The 22,084-nt window shown below is 39.1% G+C and overlaps 5 protein-coding genes and 1 non-coding gene across 12 annotated transcripts; 2 read left to right on the forward strand and 4 right to left on the reverse strand.

Moving 5' to 3' along the window:
- Positions 1-580: 580 nt before the first annotated feature.
- Positions 581-2,312, reverse strand: LOC104799108 (F-box protein DOR-like). The gene has a single exon (XM_010521455.2). The coding sequence runs from the start codon at positions 2,081-2,083 to the stop codon at positions 725-727; it is 1,359 nt and encodes a 452-aa protein (XP_010519757.1). The 5' UTR covers positions 2,084-2,312; the 3' UTR covers positions 581-724.
- A 105-nt stretch (positions 2,313-2,417) lies between these two features.
- LOC104799110 (40S ribosomal protein S2-3-like) lies at positions 2,418-4,372 on the reverse strand. The gene is made up of 2 exons (XM_010521458.2): positions 3,634-4,372; positions 2,418-2,764 (listed from the first exon to the last, which is right to left on the reverse strand). The coding sequence occupies exons 1-2, from the start codon at positions 4,294-4,296 to the stop codon at positions 2,600-2,602; spliced, it is 828 nt and encodes a 275-aa protein (XP_010519760.1). The 5' UTR covers positions 4,297-4,372; the 3' UTR covers positions 2,418-2,599.
- A 1,757-nt stretch (positions 4,373-6,129) lies between these two features.
- On the forward strand, positions 6,130-10,049 carry LOC104799112 (exosome complex component RRP45A-like). 7 transcript variants are annotated; one of them, XR_002023634.1, is made up of 10 exons: positions 6,130-6,223; positions 6,868-7,035; positions 7,614-7,823; positions 7,906-8,001; positions 8,115-8,229; positions 8,392-8,472; positions 8,554-8,744; positions 9,070-9,311; positions 9,480-9,538; positions 9,695-9,854. XR_002023634.1 is itself a non-coding variant. In XM_010521459.1 (10 exons), the coding sequence occupies exons 2-10, from the start codon at positions 6,899-6,901 to the stop codon at positions 9,916-9,918; spliced, it is 1,350 nt and encodes a 449-aa protein (XP_010519761.1). In that variant the 5' UTR covers positions 6,130-6,223; positions 6,868-6,898; the 3' UTR covers positions 9,919-10,049. The 7 variants fall into 7 exon arrangements, 6 of the variants coding, with proteins under 6 accessions (XP_010519761.1, XP_010519764.1, XP_010519762.1 ...); XM_010521459.1 differs by having other exon boundaries at positions 8,554-8,739; positions 9,695-10,049; XM_010521462.1 differs by lacking the exon at positions 6,130-6,223 and adding an exon at positions 6,230-6,352 and having other exon boundaries at positions 8,554-8,739; positions 9,695-10,049.
- A 172-nt stretch (positions 10,050-10,221) lies between these two features.
- On the reverse strand, positions 10,222-13,428 carry LOC104799113 (protein RETICULATA-RELATED 4, chloroplastic-like). The gene is made up of 8 exons (XM_010521466.1): positions 12,702-13,428; positions 12,288-12,356; positions 11,446-11,577; positions 11,299-11,352; positions 11,146-11,190; positions 10,900-11,033; positions 10,614-10,739; positions 10,222-10,504 (listed from the first exon to the last, which is right to left on the reverse strand). The coding sequence occupies exons 1-8, from the start codon at positions 13,248-13,250 to the stop codon at positions 10,459-10,461; spliced, it is 1,155 nt and encodes a 384-aa protein (XP_010519768.1). The 5' UTR covers positions 13,251-13,428; the 3' UTR covers positions 10,222-10,458.
- A 1,702-nt stretch (positions 13,429-15,130) lies between these two features.
- Positions 15,131-18,243, forward strand: LOC104799114 (cinnamoyl-CoA reductase 1-like). Its single transcript, XM_010521467.1, has 6 exons — positions 15,131-15,319; positions 16,340-16,509; positions 16,591-16,782; positions 17,045-17,207; positions 17,334-17,520; positions 17,919-18,243. The coding sequence occupies exons 1-6, from the start codon at positions 15,211-15,213 to the stop codon at positions 18,058-18,060; spliced, it is 963 nt and encodes a 320-aa protein (XP_010519769.1). The 5' UTR covers positions 15,131-15,210; the 3' UTR covers positions 18,061-18,243.
- Positions 18,244-18,772: 529 nt separating this feature from the next.
- TRNAW-CCA lies at positions 18,773-18,844 on the reverse strand. The gene has a single exon. It is a non-coding gene; the product is annotated as a tRNA-Trp (tRNA).
- Between the last annotated feature and the right edge of the window lie 3,240 nt (positions 18,845-22,084).

Genomic DNA, 22,084 nt, shown 5'->3' on the forward strand with positions numbered 1-22,084 from the left:
GACCAGGTTGTACATATATATATATATATATATATATATATATATATATATTGTTTTGTTGGTTTGTCTGAACGAATCAAGGGTATCTGTGGGAATACGCCATTTCTGATTTCTGGTGCATCGTGTTTCTTTCTTGTTCATCAGGACGGGCGGATAAGCTATGAAGAGTTTGTGTCGATGATGAAAGCGGGGACTGACTGGAGGAAAGCGTCGAGGCAGTATTCCCGGGAAAGATTCAACAGTTTGAGCCTGAAGTTGATGAGGGAAGGTTCTTTGCAGTTAGGAGGCGCCAACTGAGCAGATCCTCTTCCAGACAAGGGTGGGTTTGTGTCTTGAAGAGCACCAGGCAGAAGCAGAAAGACTAAGTGCTCTTCAGAATGATCGATCATAAGCCATTATCTCTCTCTCTCTCCACGTGTGTTTGAAGCTCTTAGCTTTTAGGTAGGGTTTTAGGGTTTCAATTGGTTTAGCTTCTTCTTCTTCTTCTTCCACAGCCATGTCAAAGAGTTCTTGTTTGTTTGTTTTTTGTTGTTGAAAAGTTTAGGGTTTTTTTCATAGCCATGCAGCTCAAGAACTGTACTTTGCTGCTGTTTCAGGGAATGTTTTAAGTGCTGAGATTGTGAAAAAACAGAAGGACCCTTGTCTTTGCTTTGTCCAAATACAAACTGAAATTTCTTGCAAGAAGTCTGGCCACATGCCCAAAGTTACACAATGTCGGACGTTTTTACAGAAACTCGATACTTTCAACATAATCTGCCGAGGTCTTAAGACGCCATCTGCTGTATTGCCGTATTACCCTATGTTCTGAAATTCCCCAGATTTCGACTCTTTTGATAACGTTTCTCTCCATATGGCAGTAGAAAACGTAGAGCGGCAAAGAAAAACGTCCAGATGTCATGACAAGTTCACCAGTACGGATGGTGCCCGAAAAGGATAATTCGTTGTCCCAAATAGAATCATTCCATATCGGAGGAAACACGGAGGATATCTCCGACCATTCCTGTTTCTCGGCATCCTCCAAGACCCACAAATGAATACTACTGCCACCATAGTTAAGGCAAGCTAACTTGCCCTTGTAGCTTATTAGGGTTGGATGGTCACTCCATGACCATTTCGAGCCTTGAGGCACTTTCATAACATCAAATCTCTCGGACCGAACATCAAATCTCATTATCACATCTTCCTTGATTGTCTCCAAAAAACACCAAGCTCCATAATACAGAACCCCGTTAAGGCACAGACCCTCTATCCGTGGCCAATGAGGAAAGGTGGATTCGATCATTCTCCACGTTTTTCGAGTTCCCAGTGTCAAAACTTGATGCTCTTCGGCTACCTCCCGTCTCTTTGCTACCGTCATTGACAGTACTTTGTATTGATCATCGATTGGATCGTACCCGAAAAAGCTGTGTATGTCCTTCCTCCTGGTTTTTACTTTGGGTAAGGTTATAAACTGGTTAGTGCTTGGGTTACATATTGCCAGATTAGGTGGAGATCCAACACAGACCAGACCGCGAACAGGATGTGCCCAATCTACGGACCAGTTCATGTCGTAGACGTAAGTGGCTACAGAAGAAGATTCCATGTCCGAGTTTTGAGGATGAGTTAAGGAGAAGAAGACGTACTTGTTGTTTGCGATGAAGGTGAGCAAGAGACGCGGCCGAGTCAACGACCTGGTCATGAACGAGTTGGCGAAATCCCGACCACTTATGGTCGATGACCAGCCTTTCGACACGCAGAGGAATCTCACCAGAGATTTGACCGGCAATCTTGTGAGAATGTCTACGGTGAGATCGAGAGGGATAGGATCCGAATCTGGGGTTTTTCCATCCTCTTCTTCGTCGAGATTCCGTGAGGTCGAAGCTCGTGAATCGTGATGGGATGTTGTTCGTCGATTCTTGATGATCTTCCTCTCCCCTCGTGCTCTCATGGCGGATTCTCTCTGTTTACCCGATCTCTTTGTTTCTTCTCTCTTTTTTCTGTTTAATGAACTGCCATTTTCACACGGAACCAATCTGGGAATTAATGAATAACTACAAAATAAATCATCCGTTGACTTCATGAAGCAGCCGATTAGACTGTACATTAGAGGTTAACCATGGTTGTTGCGGTTTCTTGGTGAAGAAGAAAACGATAAATCAACTGAGTAAACGAGCAAACTCCCAATCTCTTGGAGCTAGATCTGCAGAGACACGAGCAACGCACGTGTATTTGCCCTGTCTTGGTGAAGAACCCAGTAGAGTAGACCACTCACTAACAACAGCAGTGATGATTTTCTTCGCTGATTATGGATTTAAACCGTTATCCCTGTCACAGAAACCCTAAACTACGGGTAGCTTTAAACCAAGGTATAACAGAATACGGCATTGTCACGGACATCGACATGATTTGACATCTCCAATGGTAAGATTAAACCGATATTAAAAAAAAAATTGAACAGTTGATTACGGAAAAAAGCAAGCAATGTGAAGCAGATCCAAAGCAAAACTTGCGTAATGATCCAAGTCAAAAGTTGAACAAAAAAAAAAAATCTTGCCGACGTTTTTGTGAGAAAACTAAAAAGAAACGGGCATAGGACAGAACGATCACAGGGAGGGGGGATTTAGGAGGGCGGGACGTTGTCGAGGTCCTCGTGGATAATAGCCTTTGCGATGGGTTTAGCCAAGAGATCGGTGTACTCTTGAACCGGCGACTTTGTGAACCTCGTCTCTTTCCAGAATTCCGGTGTCAAGAACCCGTATGTTTTCATCAGACATTCAAAGGTTGCCTACCAAACAGCAAGACGAAATGGGTCAAGAATGTATACACAAGACAGTATATAGACAGAGTTTAACTGAGGCATGCACACAAACACAGTTATGTTGGGAAAAGTTTAAACTTTTGCACAAGACACCGAAAGTGGTTTGATATTCGACTAGCAGAGAAACAAAAAGGATCACCGATAATATTTGAATTGATGAAACCAATTGGCTTAAACACAATATTATGTGAAACTTCAAGAAAAACACATCAAAAACCCAAACATATGTATCTAATTTGGATGCCAAAAAGAAGTTTCATTCTTATGAGGAATGATTATTAACAGTCCCAGCAACTAGAGCTCAGATATTGTGGCCTCAAAAGGGTAGAATACCATTTTGCTACAATATGCAGAGACAAGAACAGAATCATGGTAACATGAGCACTACACTACACTGATTTATCATGAAAAAGTCACCGTTAAGAAACTACAAAAATATAACCATTAACAAGCACAAGACAGGAACTATTATTCAGAAACACATACAAAGATGTATGCATCACCATATATGAACATGATTCAACACCAATACCCAAACGTGATTGTAAGACCAGCATGCAAATATCAACAAACAGCTAATGCAAACGTTTGAACATTGTATCCAAGCACAAACAAAAGCATGCCTAAACATGATGGAATAATTACATGTTAACAACGTCGAATCGATCAAACACACAAAGAATCAATACACAGTCCTGCAAAGGGCATATAAAGTGGAGGATAGACCACAAAATACTACGAATATTAAGTAAAAAAGATCCCTAAACACAATATAAATCAAGCAAAAATAACCACAAAACGAATATTTAGGCAACAATATCCAAAAAAGGCTATACCTTGACGAAATTTCCAAGAGTTTTCGTGGAGCCTCTGGAAGAGGTAAACACATCATCGATCCCAGCAAACTGAAGAACCTTTTTCGGAACCCTAGCGGCCACAATCCCGGCTCCTCTCGGTGCCGGAACCATACGAACTGTAACCGACCCACATTTACCTGTGACCTTACACGGCACAGTGTGAGGCTTTCCGATCTTGTTTCCCCAGTAACCTCTCCTCACAGGAATCACGGAAAGCTTAGCCAATATGATCGCACCACGAATGGCGGTCGCGACCTCCTTCGCACATTTAACGCCGAGACCCACGTGACCGTTCCCGTCTCCGACGACGACGAAGGCCTTGAAACGGGTTCTCTGACCGGCACGAGTCTGCTTCTGCACCGGTGTGATCTTCATCACCTCGTCTTTCAACGAGGGTCCAATGAGGAGATCGACGATCTGGTACTCCTTGATGGGAAGAGAATGGAGATAGATCTGCTCAATGGATCGGATTTTACCTTCTCGGACGAGACGACCGAGCTTCGTCACTGGAACCCACTTCTCTTCCTCGTCCTTCCTCGCACGGCGACGGCCACCACGTCCTCCACGTCCTCCGCCGAACCCACGACGGAAGCCTCCTCTCTCCGGTGCTGCGGCTGCTGGGGCTGCTCCTGTGTCTGCCATGGTTATTCTCGGTGGTCTCTAGGGTTTTTTTTTTGGCAGAAAGCTCGCGCCTTTGGCTGTGGCTGCTGAAGGGATAGAAATAAGGGAGGGTTTTTGTATGCCACTGAACTGGTTAGGGAATTAGGGTTTTTTTATGGGCCCTCATACAATTTAAAAGATTTGGGCCATTTAAATAACACTGAGCTTTAATATACAAAAAGCAAAAGCCCAATTAATGGTATTCTTAAATCGAACCCACATATCAATCTAACATTTGGTGAATGCAATTTTTTTTCTTTTCAATTATGCACCTCTTTAAACCAAACAAGTCACCATTTTTTTTTTAAAATGTTCAAGCCACAATTTTGGAAATTATCAAACTAGCATTTTTAAAAATTTGTGTTATGAAATTTTCAGTGGAGGTTTTCATTGTCGTCAAATTTTTATATTTTAATAATGTTAGACTATATATTATTATTCTAATATATTCATATAAAAGGGTTTCATATTTACTAAAAGATTCATAAACTAAAGGATTTATGCCATATTACAAATATTATTGTAATGAGGACAGGAAGTGACATGAAAACTCGTTTACTCACCTTCATGGTTATTCTCGGTGGTCTCTAGGGTTTTTTTTTTGGCAGAAAGCTCGCGCCTTTGGCTGTGGCTGCTGAAGGGATAGAAATAAGGGAGGGTTTTTGTATGCCACTGAACTGGTTAGGGAATTAGGGTTTTTTTATGGGCCCTCATACAATTTAAAAGATTTGGGCCATTTAAATAACACTGAGCTTTAATATACAAAAAGCAAAAGCCCAATTAATGGTATTCTTAAATCGAACCCACATATCAATCTAACATTTGGTGAATGCAATTTTTTTTCTTTTCAATTATGCACCTCTTTAAACCAAACAAGTCACCATTTTTTTTTTAAAATGTTCAAGCCACAATTTTGGAAATTATCAAACTAGCATTTTTAAAAATTTGTGTTATGAAATTTTCAGTGGAGGTTTTCATTGTCGTCAAATTTTTATATTTTAATAATGTTAGACTATATATTATTATTCTAATATATTCATATAAAAGGGTTTCATATTTACTAAAAGATTCATAAACTAAAGGATTTATGCCATATTACAAATATTATTGTAATGAGGACAGGAAGTGACATGAAAACTCGTTTACTCACCTTAGCTTAGAATGGATACTTGAAATGGGTCTTCTTAAATTTGCGTCTACCGTAACATTTGTAGAATGACGTTTTAAAATTTAAACTGTTTGAAGTAAGTTAAAAACACAATAAAATTGAGAGATGTCAGCATTTCTAGTCAGTTCGGATTCAGTTCAAGAACGGTTAGATTCGATTCTTTCAGTTTTACAAAAACATATATCAATCGACTATTATATTATATTCGGTTCGGTTCGATTTAATATAGATATTTTTAAAAAATTAATTTTTTGAATTTTTTTAAAATTTGTTTTGATAAAAAAAATATTACATTTTTCGGTTCGGTACAGCTCAATTCTAAAAAATAGTATCAAGACATCCACCCTAATTTGTGGTGTCTTAGGTAGCACCATGTGTGATGGTAATATACATATTATATTTAAACAATAAATATCGTTTTTTTTTGTTTTTGTTTTTATCTTTACACGCTAAAACTATAATTGATTTGTGTTTATTTTGAGGGTTCCTTTTGATCCTTTCGAAAATTCAGATATAAAATTGAGGATTGGGTGTTTTTGTTTATTTAATACTTTAGGGCCAAAATAGAATTACTGAATAACACAAGGAGTTAGGTGCAACAAGAAGACCTAGGTCTCTCTTCTAATGACGGTCGCCGATGTCGATTCAGGGTTTCTAAAAACCCTTCTCCGAGCTCTCTTAGTCTTCCTCGCTTGCCTCTGTCACCGATTTTCGCGCCCGTACCGCCATCTCACTGTAACGGTAAGTTGTCTCTCTGCATTGCTAATTTTCCTTTGGTTCCGTCTTTTCCGGCAATTTTCTGGCCTCAGTGAGACCGGCCAGCCTCTGAGCTTCGCAGTTCTGGGTCTTGCAAATTAAGTGTTCGGTAAGGTAAATTGGTCAACTAAACCCTGAAAGAGAAAGCGAGCTTTTTTTTGTTGTTGATGAGAGTTTTTTAGTTGATGTTGGAAACTTGAAGAACTGGCAAACTTGTTTGTGTGATTTGTGTCAAAACTGTACCATTTTCGGTCCGTATAAGTTGGACTAAGCAAGGGTTGTTTCGTTTATCAATGTCTGTCTGAACAAGTGGAGCTAATTTGATCTTCTGGAGGGATGTGGGTTAATTGCCTGAGGTTGGAGGTGTGTTTTGCTTCGAATTATAGCGACATGACTAGTTTTCATTTTCCATTGCCTGGCATTAGGAAGGTATGCCGACAAAATGCTGTTGTTCTTTATTGATTCCGCTAAATCAAGACCATTTCATGTTCTCAATTTCTGGGTTTAGAATCATCTTTTCCTTCCTCTGCTTTTTTGACTTGACTTATTATACGTTTCTTGTATATGGGCATGAGGAAGTGTGGTTGAATGTATAAGGTTTTCATATTTTTTTCATGCTCATACTCCAGTTGGGCATTGAGAAAAAAAGCCACCAAAAGAATGGAAGGGAGGTTGGCTAATACGTGGAGGTTGACAGTAAATGAGAAGAAATTTGTTGAAACTGCATTGCAGTCTGAGCTCAGAGTTGATGGCCGTGGGCTTTATGATTACCGCAAGCTCACTATTAAATTTGGCAAGTTAGTTCTCTACCCCTTCGCATTCATTTATTCGACTTACGTGTTGTGTGTGTTGATGTGTTTTTCCACACATAGTTGCCTGAAGGGTAATTGATTTTCAATGTACATTCTTAAATTTTCATTGCTAAACTATATGCTGCTTCTAACCAAAGATGTATGTTGTGTGCTGTTCTTATAAGAACCATCTAGGCAGAATTCACCCGTAAAAGTTAGCTTGTAGAGGGTGGGTGGGTGCCTAAGGAGCCTTATAAGCCCCACATCAAAACCTCTTTTACCCGATGTGGAACTCCCAAGTTGCCTTGGCTTGTGAATCTTAACATGTTCGTATTTCATAATCTTGTGCATCTATGCGTTTATGTATTTGTTTGTATGACATAAAACTGAAAACATATAATATGTACATGTAATTTTCTTATGTGGTATAACCTTTCTCCTTGTTAATTTAACCTTTTGTTTGTTCATTGTAGTGATTTACTAGTTTGGGAGCTCTGATAGTTGCTTGGTTTTATGCTCATTTGTGCTCTGGGTTTGATATGATATTCAATAACCCAAAGGTGGCTCTATATGTGAATTAACAGGGACTATGGGTCCTCAGAAGTGCAACTCGGTCAAACTCATGTAATGGGTTTGGTGACTGCTCAGTTGGTGCAACCTTATAAAGACAGACCTAATGAAGGGTCGCTCTCTATCTTCACGGAGTTTTCTCCAATGGCTGATCCATCTTTTGAGCCAGGTCGTCCTAGCGAATCTGCCGTGGAGCTAGGTCGCATCATAGATCGTGGTCTAAGGTAAATTACCCCTGAATCATCTTATTAATACCGAAAAGTCTAAATCTTCTGTTTGGTTGTGATTGTTCTGTATTAATCGCAGAGAAAGTCGTGCTGTGGATACTGAGTCACTTTGTGTTCTATCTGGGAAGTTGGCTTGGGCTGTCCGTATCGATCTTCACATTTTGGACAATGGAGGGTACGTTATATTGTCCCTACGATTCTTTCGAGTTAGTGCTTCTATACATTTTCTGTTTTTCCTGTCTTTTATTTTGATTTTCATCTGTTTTTCATTGCTCAATTCTGTCACAGAAACTTGGTTGATGCTGCAAATATTGCTGCCTTAGCTGCACTATTGACATTCAGGAGGCCTGAGTGCACATTAGGAGGCGAGAACGGTCAGGAAGTTATAATACACGAGCCTGAGGTCAGCATTATCTGTTTTAGTGCACTCTTAAGTATATAAGGTTGCCCCAAAGATTTGTTTAAGTTTGTAAGGAAGTTCGTTTCGTTGATTGCATGTTCCGTCTTTTGAGTTTGATATTATAATGTGTGCCCTTTGCTTTGCTTTTTTTGTTTTTTTTTGTAGGAAAGGGAACCACTTCCACTGATAATACACCATCTCCCGATAGCCTTCACTTTTGGGTTTTTTAGTGAAGGGAACATCTTGGCAAGTTCTTTGGCATATAAAAATCAAGTCTACTGCTTTTTGTTTCAGTGATTTATTCCGAAGATCTGATGCATACCACAGGTTATGGACCCAACTTACATCGAGGAGGCTGTTATGGGTGGCAGAATGACGGTCACAGTTAATGCAAACGGCGATATTTGTGCTATCCAAAAACCGGGAGAAGGAGTTTCACAGAGTGTTATTCTTCATTGCCTCCGGCTTGCTTCTTCTAGAGCTGCCGCAACAACAAAGACGATAAAAGATGCAGTGAGGTCCTTTTTATCCAACCTGTTTAAATTTTCTTCATAATATCTGATTTTTTTTTTCAAAACAAATTTGAAGAAAATTTATGCCATCTTCAGTATCTTTTGACCTGCAACTGCATTCGGGTTCTCCCATTTGTTTCTTCACCGTGGTATATTGATTATGATATTATAAAGATTAGTCTTTAATGGAGCTTCATAGTGAAACCAGACTTGAGTTGCTTTGCTGTGGTGCATATTCAATCTGTCTAATGATCATTGCCAGCTTTTCCTTTTGCTGTGTACTGAGGGTTGATAAACAAATTAATGGTGGCTTCATTGTCTTGTGATGTAGGTCGAAGCATATAACCGTGAGAGGGCCTTACAAAAGGTCAAGCGCCATTCTACCTCCGCTAAATCTACAACTTCTGGACCGACCGTAGCTCTGAAAGAGGTTCACAAGGAATCTTCCGAACACGAGCTCTCTCCAGGGGTCAGCGGCGGACCGAAATGTGATGATGAATCTTCGAAACTCAGAGATGCTAATAAGGAACATCAAGCAGCTCCTAGCAATTTCATCGGCAGACCCTCGAGCTGGTAAGTTTTGGCTTCATATTCTCCGTTTTTCGTATTCGAGCTGAAATCATCAACGTTATTGAGTATGCTGCTACTCACGCATTTGAACATTCTGAAAGCTTCTTTGGCTTTCGTGTTTACTATTTCCGTATATTCCTTAACTTTATACATTAACTGGATGAATTCCAGGGACCCGTACTCGGAAGGTGTAGACGTTGATTCTGTTAAAGCTTCTCTCGCTTCACGAGGTAACTCTGGTTTCTTGCTGCCCCCGACAACAACAATGATCTTTGTTTCGATGTTTTGTTTCGTTCCATATCCGATTTTCTCCAAGAATTCTTAGGTTTCAGAGTCTTTTGTTGAACTAAACACGGGTTTTCACGTGTTTAAACCTCACCATCTAGGTGGTGAGCAACGGTCAATCCCGAGCGAGGAGCTGAATGATTCAGGAGATGACGGGAATGGCGGCTCGACTTCGCCAATGGATATATCCGAAGGGATGAAGTCCAGTTCCGTGCTTAGCGACGCACCTCAGGCAACTGGACAGAGGGACGGAGAGAGAACATTGAAGGAGGCAGTGAAGCCAAAGAAGAAGAGAAAAAAGAAGGCTTCTTCTGCAACAAGTTAGACAGAATACAAGTGCTTTAGTCTTGAAAATGGGTTTGTAGTTTGGTTCAGATCTTAATCAACCCATTCACATAGCTTGAATGCCCGTAGATACGGGTAATCATCGGCCAAATTCTAGATCCAGATTTGAAAGTCGGCTTCTCGCCATCGTTGTCACCCCCTTCGACTACTCGACTCGAATGCTCAGGCGCTCGTGCTCACCCCTAACTATATATATAACCGAATTGAATGACAACATCCTCGAACCGAAAGATCCATAAATTAGGATCAATCGTATTCGAAAAAATCGACATGAACACTCAGATTAAGCGGAATCTTATCTGTTTAGAAAAATCGACTGATTTTCAAAGAACCAAAACCCCACAAAAAAGAAATCGATTCGGCTGAAAATTAGAACAATTTCGGTTCCAAAGCAGCATTGTAAAAACCTTAACAGCTGCTTGTCATATAAATAAAGCAGGGCGAAATCGAACCGGGTTTGGCTTTCCGGTTCAGGATTCTTTCATGCCCACAATGCTTTTCTTTTTTATATCATCACTCCTCAGTGAGATTTCTGGATACCGATCCAGCGAGCGTAATCTACCCACCTGCAACACATTAAGACAAAAAAACAAACAAAAACCAGGACTCAAAACCACGACAGAAGACGAAAAAACGGGTAAACGAAAAAATCGGGTTTTGGTTCCGACAACTCACAATAGCGAACCCAAGAATGTGTTGCCAGTTCTAACGGCAAAACACATAGCACTAAGTGCGAGTTTTTGTTGGTGCAGCAATGGCTCCAGCAGACGTTGTTCGATCACACCGGCCAATAACTGGTACCTGTTATGAAGCACGTTAACTGAATTACCCGACTGGGTCGTATGTAAAAAAAGCGGGTCTTTTTCTCCGAGTCGGAAAGTAAGAAACTTTACATCGGATTCTTTGTTCCATTTCCGATACGTTCCATGGGAAAGATTGAGGATAGGATGAAGAAAATTACCTGAGGTTGCTGGAAACTGCCATATACACACCGTAGGCTACGCTTGTCTCGAGTATCGGGACATTCTCTACTTCGGCTTCAGAGTCCACGGCTTGTCGTGCTTTGATCAAAGCGTTCGTTATGGCGGTACCAACCTAAGCAGCAATGAGAAAGGTCCACTGATTCAGAAACGGCTTTTTGAATGCACAGATGAACCCGAGAAAGATCGTTAATGAAAGATTTTCAGACAGATATATTTGGACTTACCAGCGACGAAGTCGTTCCAACAGCAAACAGTTTAGCCCCGTTACGCTGCATTAACAGACAAAACCCATATTCATGTTTACGTCTCTAAAAGCCTAAATCACGTTTTAGGTAATAACGAGACCCGTTTAAAAGAAAGAAGAAAATTTCACCCACCAATATAGCACCTATCCTTTGCAACAGAGTGTATGAGGTACCAGAGAGAGCAACCTGCACAGAAGAACCATCAGTGCTTTCCATAAAGCCTTCAAGAAATCCTTCCGGAATCTTCTGGAACAATTGAATTTACGAAAAAACCGAGACCTGGAAAGCGTTATCTGGGCAGCTGTGGAAGAACTTTGATATCCGTCCAGCATTAAGGGCAAGAGGCGGACGTAGTGAAACAGTAGGTGCCGGAAGATACACCAACATGAAATCCGCGATGATAGCCATCACCTAACACCACAAAAACCATCCGGTACTCTCACAAAAAAAACCCTAATGAACCCAAAACCAAGCTTAACCTCGGTCTCATCGAGAGGCGAGACCAGTTACGCGACATCAGAGTGTATTTCCTCGTCATTTTCACTTCAAGTTAATCGATAATGTTCGTCATAAACAAATATAACGTCCCGTAAACTTAGACATATGAACTCGGACGAGAGAATTACAAAACAATAATTAATTATACCGAGCTTGTTCTTGTTTTCACTTGGAGATCAAGAGAATATCGCATCTTCCATTACTAGTTTTCCGGCTACCTAATGGCCAGAAATCTCATTCTCAGTCCCATTACATTTACCACCACAGAGCACAGAGTAAACTAACCAACTCTTCCTTTGTCTGAAGGGTCATCATCAATCAATGACAGTCACCAACTCTTAAATTTCTATAGATTCTTACATCACACATTGAAATAAAGAATGGTCCAACATGTAAAGTCTACCAACTTTGTTTTCTTATTCCAGATATTTTTTTCAACCGACCCTTCCCTCTCTCCAAAACCGCACAGTCAGGTCAAACATCTTATTTGCAATAAAATGCATTGTATTCTAATGCACTTGCAAACATTGATGTTGAGTCACTTTCAGTCCATTTCCATGTCTGAAATGAAACTAACTGCCACACTTCTCAAAAACAAGAACAATGGGGAAAAGGGTCGTTACCACATCGGCGAAAACAACTTCGAGTTCGTTGAAGAAATTGTCTCTCCGGCGTTCATATTCTGCAGCTGTCTGGAGATATGAAATGGATCCATAAGAGCTATAAAAATCCAAACTTTTTAACTGATGAAGAACAAACTATATGAACACATGAATTGAAAATTGTAGTCAGCATAAATTAGAAGGCATAGCATCAAATCCAGATTCCAAAACGTTCTAGAATCAGCACGCCATTACTCATCATCCATTTCTGTTCAATCTCATCAACTTGAACAGTGAAGTGACCAAAAAGCATCAAATTATGTCAGACAAGACATATTCTCCATGAAAAAGAAAAAACAATGAAAAATCATCCATTGGAAGGCAGAAGAAAAATCCAAACTTTCAGTGAAATTATCCGAAAATGGAGAAGCTAACCTTGGTGAAGACACCAACACCACATTCCATGGCGACCTTAGCCAAGAAGAGATCATCGGCCAAAAGTCTTTCCCTGAACCCACCAAACTGCATCAACCACCGCACCAACGCAGATCTCTGGAGCTCCAGAAACCGGGTCACAACCGATCCGGGAATCCGACCCGACTCGATCGCAGCAGCCAGATCCTTCGGCAGATTCTCCAGACGGAACCCAACCTCCGACAGAACCATCATCGCCTCCTTCTTGTTCCTCTCCCTGTCCTCCCCGCCCTTGCCATCCCCGTTGTTTCCGCCACCGCCGCCGCCGCCGTGGTTTCCATTATTGTGGTCATCGGAGCCGCCGTTGTCGATGGAGGCGGAGAAGACAGGGGATGGGAAGTTGCGGCGGCAGAGGGAGATGGGTGCGGCGGAGGAAGAGAGGGAGGAGGACGAAGAGAGGTTCAGAGAGAGAACAGGGGAGAGAGTGAGGTTGCGTCGGCGCGTGGGATTGGGAACGGAGACTGATAGGTTCGGATTTGGGGTCGAAAAGAAGCAGTAGGCGATCGCCATTGATGGGTTTTGTTCGATGGCCGAGAGGGGAAAAGAGAAAGAGACAGAGATTCTCGATTCGTAGAATGTTTTTTGGGTAAGTCCTCTGCTGCTCTCTCTGATGAGAGTTCTGGGTCGCGTCTGACCTTGCGGTTTGGTGGGCGGTCGTTTGAATGCAGAAGAAGGTCAGAGGCTCAGAGCACACAGATTGGTTTAAGGGTTTTTATTTTTTATTTTATTTTTTTCTTGGTGGGGACCTCTCCTTCATTCACGAATAGAGAATAAGAATCAGAATCCGAATAAAATCAAATACTTCTGTTGATATATATACACATATATATAATAGTTATATAATTTTTTTCGATAACGGTGGGGAACCATCGATCCGTCCTTCGGGCCGGACATCGGCAGACCCCGCTGGTCAGATGATATCTCGGATAGTAAATTTTCGACTCTATACAATAACCGACAAACCATACGGAACATGATAAATTAGTCGAAAGTGCGGTTCAGAGGAAGTTCATACCTCAATAAGAACCGACACAATTATAGAGAGAATTGTCATTTTCTAATTGAGTTGGAGACTTCTCCTACATATTTATATACATCCTGCTGCTTATTCATATATATATATATATATATATGTGCATATATAATTTTACATTTATATCATATATGCATGCTTATACATAGACATAGTCATAGATAGATATATGCCTAGACACATTTATATGTCTGTGTATAGCCTTGCATAAGTGTGTTATTTGTATAACCAAGTATATATATGCGTATATGTATGTATACATTTGTATATATCTACGTGTGTATAAGTATGTATACATTATTATATATACACTGTACGCACATATATATATATATGGAGGAAACACGCATAAACACAGACAAATATATATATGCTTATACGCGTATATTTGTATGTATATATTTGTGTATAAGCGTGTGTATGTGTATACCAATATGTATATGTGTATAAGCTTATAATGTCTATATCTATTCGTACAACCATATATATATGTATATATGTATGTATAAGCATGTGTATATGTTTATATGTGTGTATCAGTGTATGTATAAACATTAATATGTGTGTAAGTTTATATATGTGTATGAGACATTTTCTCTTCTTCTTTTTTTCCTGTTGTGTCATGTTTTTATCATGTAATAGGTTGCAAAGTCGTATTCAATTTTCCGAGTTAATGTCATTTTATTTTAGGACCCGAGACTATATTTCAGCATATGAAACAGCATCCGAATGCTTCAATTATTAAGATTTTGTACACGTGGATTTCTGAGATTCCAAAATGGTAGGGACGGGTTTGTATTCGAATCGAGATTTTAAAAAAAAAGATTTATAATTTTTAATTAATATATTGGGTATTATTTTCAAGAGAAATCAAGATTTTGCATCAATCTTAGTTGAAAATCCTTGCAATTTCCTTTATTTCGTAACAAAATAATCGAAAAGAACATTCAGGGATGAATCCATGAATTTAATTTTTTTTTAATGCAGACTAAGAACGGACAACAAATATTTCATATATTCTAATGGAACAAAACTGAAATTCAAATTCAATTTTTTTTTTGGATTTGTTAACATAAAAATTTAAAATATGGTCCGAGTAGTGATGGAATACGAATAATTGCATGTCTCGTGAATCAAGATTCCATTTTTGTTATTTCCCTTTTCTTTTTTTTTCTAAAAATATTTTGAATTCTTTGATCCATGCACCTAATATTTTCTGAATGGTCAACAACCATAGCCGTACCCTTTATGGGCCGACATTAATTACTGGCCAACCACAAAATAAACCTAAAAGGCTTAAATGTCTCGTAAATTCATACGTTATATTTATAATCATATAATCATATATTATAAAAAATAAGCAGAGGAAACAAAAAAAAAACCCACCATAGCCGCAAACAAAAAAAGAAGAAGAAGAAGAAGGCGATTCGGGAGAGAATGGGAAAGGTGGTGTGCGTGACGGGAGCGTCGGGTTACATAGCGTCGTGGGTCGTGAAGTTCCTTCTCCTCCGTGGTTACACCGTCAAGGCCTCTGTTCGAGATCCCAGTTCTGTTCCCAGATTCTCTTTTCCTCTTTTCTCGTTTTTTTTTTAAAATTTTTTGCCTTTCCTCTTCCATGTTCTTTGTTGATTGCTGGGCATTTCTGGTGAAGTTTGGACAATTATCTTGTTAATTGAAAGTTGCCCATTTCAGTGATTTGTTGAATTTTCTGATTTTTGCTGAAAATCTGCATACTTTACTCTGGAAAATGTTTTTTTTTTTATAAAAATGTTCAGTTCTCTGAACAGAGAATTTGGGCATTTTACTCTTTGTGGGTTTGGTCTTCCCTCTTGAGTGTACCTTGTCTTTGTGGTTCTCCTTGCATTTCTTGTGAGTTTTCAAGAATTATCAGATGTCGCCCATTTTGGTGAAATCCTGTGCTTTTGTTGGAGTTCTTGAGATATTGCTTTGTAAAATGTTGGATAATCTTGACAGAGAAACTGAGCATTTTGTCATATTAGTTTGATGGTACTAAAATCTCGTCTCTTCATGTTAAGCTTAGTATTATTGAAATAAAGGGTTTATGATTAGAGGCCAAGCTTTGAATCGGATCACTGGCTGAGCTTGAAGGGCTGATTGTTTTGTCTCTTTAATGTTGTGTTTTTGGCCTCTATGTTCGACCCCTAATTGGATTTGAATACGTTGTGGATATTGGATGGGTTCTTCTTTAATATGGTTGTATAGTATAAGGTCTCTTAGATTCTTAGATGTATGTCTGGTTTTGTGGTGATATAGTTCTTTTATGGCGTTGTGAAGGTTAGGTGGATAGTTTAGCCGTAAGTCTATAGTTTCTGTCTCTCATTCACTTTGAGGTGTGTTTGAATTTACTGTGATATAGTTCTTTTGCTGGTGAAATGATGTAAGTTAACTTTCTCTGTGTTCGCATCTACGAGACTCGGTTTTAGAATCCGGGTTTTTCCCAATACCGAAAACCCACTTGAACTCGAAAGAGAATCCTCGATACAAAATGTTTGAACTTTGTCTTGAATGTCTGTCTGTGGTGATACAATTCACTGTATATATGCAGATGACCCGAAAAAGACGGAGCACTTGCTTTCTCTGGAAGGTGCTAGTGAAAGACTCCATCTGTTCAAAGCAAACCTTTTGGAAGATGGATCCTTTGACTCGGCTGTTGATGGATGTGAAGGCGTTTTCCACACGGCTTCTCCCTTTTATCACGACGTCAAAGACCCGCAGGTTCATAATCATAGGTTTCTTTTTTTTCTTCAGATGTGAACTTTGAATTCGTTCTTGAACCTTCTTCCCCTTGTTCTTCAGGCTGAACTTATCGACCCTGCTGTAAAGGGAACGCTTAATGTTTTGAACTCGTGCTCAAAGACCTCTACTGTCAAACGAGTTGTTGTAACATCTTCCATGGCGGCGGTTGCTTACAATGGAAAACCTCGCACTCCCGATGTAATGGTCGACGAGACTTGGTTTTCGGATCCTGAGGTCTGCAAGGCATCAAAGGTTGGTCCGTCTTAGGAATTGGATATCTTCTTGATTTAGGTTCATTTATCATAAGTTTATGCATTCTGCATTATGGTTTGATGGCCCATAAAGCGAACAATACCCACTTCTGTTTCAGATTGTTAGAGAAACCATGCTAAACATTCAGTATGTTTACTTCATGATTGGTAGTTACCTCGTTAGGCAAAACTGCTGAGCAAAACATCGGTACTGGACGTGGGCTTGATTACAGTTGTTTTTTTGCTTGTGTCGTCGCAATTAGATGTGGTACATACTCTCGAAGACCTTGGCGGAAGAAGCTGCGTGGAAGTACGCTAAGGAGAAAGGCATCGACATTGTCACCATAAACCCTGCAATGGTGATCGGTCCTCTCTTGCAGCCAACTCTCAACACCAGTGCTGCTGCTATATCCAGCTTAATAAACGGTGACAACTCTTTTTAAAACCCGGGGAAAAAACCTCATTTCGTCATACATGATACCTTACGAAAACAACAACAACAACATCGCCTCATTCCCAAGAAAATCGAACCTTTCGTTTTGGTTCTTGCAGGAACAAAGACGTTTCCCAACTCAAGTTTCGGATGGGTGAACGTGAAGGATGTGGCCAATGCCCATATCCTTGCCTTTGAAAACCCTTCTGCCAATGGCCGTTACTGTCTTGTGGAGAGCGTAGCTCACCATTCCGAGGTCGTGAACATTCTTCGGGAGCTCTTCCCGAATCTCCAACTCCCCGAAAAGTAAGTTTCCGAATACACAAAAACACCTTGCTTACCAGTTACCACACACTTCTGTGTTTTTCTTATTCGAAAAAGGGTTATTACATGGGCATGGAGAAAGTGGTGAGCTTTGGTCGTGTCGGGTTTCTTTGGTTTTAGAAAAACTATAACCATTTAGGTTTTATGTTGATTTCGGTTTGGTTCGGGTTCGGTACAGATTCGATTTTATTGATAAAAAATTTTATTTTTGAAAGAAATTTTCGGTTATTTTTTTATTTGGTTTGGTTCATGTTTGGTTTTGGAGAAATCATAACTATTCGGTTTTCATATCGGATTTGGTTCAGTTACAGTTATATGTTGTTTGGTTTACATCGGTTTAGTTACTCGGTTATTAACCAAATTCCATCTTGTAATGGTAGGTGTGCGGACGAGAAGCCGTACGTGCCGACGTACCAAGTTTCAAAGGAGAGAGCGAAGAGCCTCGGCATTGACTACATTCCCTTGAAGGTTAGCATCCAGGAGACAGTGGAGAGCCTGAAGGGGAAGGGTTTCCTCCATTGATTGCAAACCGAAAATGCTCAGAAAGCAGTATAATATTTCGAATCCTATCGCCTTAAATTAAATTAACGTGCGATAATTTTCATTCTATATAATAAAATATCTACTGTCATGTTATATGAAAATACACTAAAGCAAACCCTCGAACCGAAATTGAATAGCCAAGTTTCTGGTTCATCCTCGGTTTAGGATCGGTTTTTTTTCCGGTTTCTTTTATATGATGTTTTCAAAATACTTAGGAGAATGATATCGCTGACATTTTGCATCAAACCAAGTTTTCCAGAACTTCTGTTTCAGCCAGAGGATGTCACATAACCATTGCATGGCTTGAGATAAATCTGCTCACCGTTTACGGATTTCATGCGTAAGATCATTTCGCTGTAATCATTAATCAAATTCGGATTGGACCCATCAAAATAATACGGATCTGTAACAGAAGTCGTAATCAGATTTTTGGTTTTTAAACCATTCTTCTTGCATTGTCTGAAAGGTAAAATGATCCAGAGACAGTGCCAGATTGCTGGAAGACGTAATATTTACAAAACATGGCAACCGAATTCCGAAACACGGGTGAACTTCCTTAGAATTTGAAGCTTCGGTTTCTCATGTTAGAAAGTACCACAGAACATGTTGCAGTGCGGAAATCAGCCATGGAAATCAGGACGAGCAAATGAAAACCCACTGGCCAGAAAGAAAAAAAAAAAAGAGGGGGGATTGAACCCGACGTGAATCGAACACGCAACCTTCTGATCTGGAGTCAGACGCGCTACCATTGCGCCACGGATCCCTTGTTGTTTGGTCTCATTTTTGTAACTACATAAATAACAACGAATTACTTTATGGCAATAAAAGTAGATGCTTGGTCATATAAAGATTTTGGTTGCCTGATCTTAATTCGCTTTTTTTTTTTTTTTCCATATAGCAACTAATCTGTCTAAATTAACCCATCAGATTTTATATGAATATGTCCAACAAACTGTTTCCATGAAAACAAACAAAAAAAAGCAGAATAAAAACACACATTATAAAAACAGCCCAAAAACACGAAGTAGAGTACAAATATATATATATATATATATATTAGCTCTTGAATGCTTATACATATTTGAATGGTGTATCTAATGATGTGTAGTTGAGATTTATGAGAAAGGGGTGTTTTGTTATTTAGGTTTGAGAACATGGTTTTGAAATGCGATAATATGGGTCGAAAGAAGATGATCCATGTTACGTTTCTAGTGACGATATGTACAAATCTCTGGCTATGACTTTGCAATGGATCAATGGGTAGGTTACGTTTCAACTTCAATCCGGTTTAGTTTGGTTCGGTTCACAATTTTGTATTTATTTTTTAAAAATGTTTGTGAACTTTTTTCCTCCGTGAGAGATCGTGAGGTGCAAAATTAAGTTTACAAGGATAAAGTGTGCAGAGATTGATTAAAGAGAACACAGATATTTTTTTTTACATTTTTTTTGTGTGTAAATTTTGTATACCCCAATTTGATGTTCACTGCAACTATGGCCGAACCGCAACCACGACCACTGTGCTTCTACATTCACGGGGTCCCAACATTTTTGGACACACACACATATATAATATATATACACAAACACATATACTAGATGGTTGAATCTATTAATCTTAAAGAATTTGAAATAATATATATGTTCAAAGTTTAATCATGTGTTGGACTATTTTTTTTTATTTTTTTATTTTTTTTTTGCAAAATGATGGGTGTATAAATAATTAGCCAAACAGTGAAAATCATCTAGAAGTGCGTGCACAATTAGCCCTTGGGGTGTAACTAAGCAGGTAAGTAATCATGACCGTCTAATGACCTCAAATAATAGAATTGGTGAATCCAACGGTTAGAAACAGTACTGATGAACGTAAAAGTGCGATACTTTTTTTAGAAACAGGTAAAGAACGCGTGGACTTAACCGCCTGTAAAAGTGGTAACGCCCATATCCTTGCCTTTGAAAACCCTAAGTCGTCTCGTCTCTGTCTCTAACACTGATTTTACAGTGGTTTTAAAATTTTTTTTTATGTATCATTTTTTGCTTTTAGGGTGTTTTTTTCAATTTAATCTTGTTTTAGGAAAGTTATATATATATATTATATATATATATATAAACATACTAGAAATGTGTTGGTTACCAAATAAGGTAAAAATTATATCATCTAATGAATCTAAATATTTCGCAAATGAAATTTGAAATCTGAATTATAGAGGGCATCAAAACTTCTCAAATTTCCATCTAACCCTAATCCATAAAAATCTCCAATTTACTAAACAAACTTCGAACGAATCATCGAAAATATCGAAATTTACCAAATCACATCAACTATTATCGACAAGTGACACTATCTTTATAACTATTGTTCTTTCGGTTTCCAAGAAAGTTCATATTTTTAACGCAAACTATTCCCCCAGATGGGGGTTTATCAAAAATACCGTTAAATGCTATATGGACTTCAATGACCACCCTCATCTAAAAAAAAAAATAATTTTACTTTAAATATACACTCTTAAATATATAATATCTATTTTATCCTTCTATTATTAAACAAAAAATAAAATTAAATAAAAAATATTCAATTTTTTCTCTCTTTCTGAAAGTGTGTTTCTCTCCTCCGATTTTGCTCCCTCTCCTCTAGTTTTCACTATCTTTCTCTACCATTTTGCTCTCTCTCTCTCCTCCAATTTGCTTCATTTTTCCTCTGATTTGTTTTGTTTCTCTTCAGATTTGCCATCTCTCTCCTCTGATTTGCTTCGTCTCTTCTTCGATTTGCTTGTTCTCCCTTTAGATTTGCTATCTCTCTCTTTCCTTCGATTTGTTTCTTTTCTCCTCCGATTTGCTTGTTCTCTCTTCGACAGTATGCGGAAAACCTTCAAAAATCATGGAAATCAGTGGGGATTCACATAGAATCGTGTTCTTTGTGATTTGAAACCATATATGATGTTATTTGTGATTTATGACCCATGTGACCTGTGTGACTTGTGACCCATGTGACCCAAATCTAATGTGCATATCTTGTTGTGCAGGTTTCTTAAAGTTGTGGAGTATATTGATAAAGTGCTACATAAGTGGTACAAGATAGCATGTGCATATTGTTGGTTTAGTGCTCTATGATGTACTGTTTATGAGCTTTCTTTAGATACATTCGATGTATTGATACTTTCTATGGTTTTATGAGAGTATTTGATTCATTACATGTTCTTGCATACTAGATTTGTTATGAAATCCATGTATCATTATGAATGATACTAAACTCCCTAGTCTTGTGTCATTATGGAAATGATGACATAATAAGACTAGTATGATGTGTGATTGATGATCATAGCGATGATCATAGGTATTGTATACGATCACTGTCATAGGTATTCGTTGAAGAACGGAATACTGGATTGACCCGCATGAGATTGTCACATGGACTAGCGTCATGACTTGAATCTCATATGGCGGTTCCATGATTGGATCCTAAGACCTGAGATATCTACGGAATCCAACATGAGGAGTTGCGTGCTTTGAATACGTCAAACGTCCTGCGTAATAGGAGGACTATAAAGGCGTGTATCAGGTACGAAACGAATCATGTGCTGGATTGTAGATAGTCAAGACGGGATTTGTACCTCTCGTAAAAGAGAGAGATATCGCTGGACCCCTCGTGTGAGCGAGACTGTAGAAATGTGTGACCGCACTATAGACGAACGTCGTCTATTTCAGACAGTCGAACTCAGTGAATGAGAAAGCAGTCGAATCAGATAAGGTGGCTTGTCCATGCCTTATGTTCGACATATGATATCGCGATACAAAAGGATCATCAAACGAAATCATCTCTGGCGTTCGTAAAGATCACAAACAAACTCTATTCGAGATAGGTAGTCACAGTGTCTTGCTAGAGACCGCCTATGACTTGTGTATCCGGAATAGAGATTTCGGACTATACTGCTATATCGAATGAGCCTACAGGGCCACACATGCAGGGAAGGACAAAATGCACGAGAAAACGACGGAAAAACCAAGA

The sequence above is a fragment of the Tarenaya hassleriana genome, unplaced genomic scaffold (genome assembly GCF_000463585.1).
Source record: "Tarenaya hassleriana unplaced genomic scaffold, ASM46358v1 Cleome6, whole genome shotgun sequence".
In the NCBI taxonomy this organism is placed as follows: Eukaryota; Viridiplantae; Streptophyta; class Magnoliopsida; order Brassicales; family Cleomaceae; genus Tarenaya; species Tarenaya hassleriana.

Coding starts and splice junctions, on each gene's coding strand:
- LOC104799112 (XM_010521459.1), top strand. CDS start 6,899: ATGGAAGGGAGGTTGGCTAATACGTGGAGGTTGACAGTAAATGAGAAG. Junction 8,230..8,391: donor TTATAATACACGAGCCTGAG/GTCAGCATTATC, acceptor TTTTTTTTGTAG/GAAAGGGAACCACTTCCACT. Junction 8,740..9,069: donor CAAAGACGATAAAAGATGCA/GTGAGGTCCTTT, acceptor CTTGTGATGTAG/GTCGAAGCATATAACCGTGA.
- LOC104799114 (XM_010521467.1), top strand. CDS start 15,211: ATGGGAAAGGTGGTGTGCGTGACGGGAGCGTCGGGTTACATAGCGTCG. Junction 16,510..16,590: donor ACGACGTCAAAGACCCGCAG/GTTCATAATCAT, acceptor CTTGTTCTTCAG/GCTGAACTTATCGACCCTGC. Junction 17,521..17,918: donor AATCTCCAACTCCCCGAAAA/GTAAGTTTCCGA, acceptor TTGTAATGGTAG/GTGTGCGGACGAGAAGCCGT.
- LOC104799110 (XM_010521458.2), bottom strand. CDS start 4,296: ATGGCAGACACAGGAGCAGCCCCAGCAGCCGCAGCACCGGAGAGAGGA. Junction 2,765..3,633: donor CTCTTGGAAATTTCGTCAAG/GTATAGCCTTTT, acceptor GCTGTTTGGTAG/GCAACCTTTGAATGTCTGAT.
- LOC104799108 (XM_010521455.2), bottom strand. CDS start 2,083: ATGTACAGTCTAATCGGCTGCTTCATGAAGTCAACGGATGATTTATTT.
- LOC104799113 (XM_010521466.1), bottom strand. CDS start 13,250: ATGGCGATCGCCTACTGCTTCTTTTCGACCCCAAATCCGAACCTATCA. Junction 11,578..12,287: donor AAGTTGTTTTCGCCGATGTG/GTAACGACCCTT, acceptor TTGTGGTGTTAG/GTGATGGCTATCATCGCGGA. Junction 11,353..11,445: donor GCCCAGATAACGCTTTCCAG/GTCTCGGTTTTT, acceptor TCTTCTGTGCAG/GTTGCTCTCTCTGGTACCTC.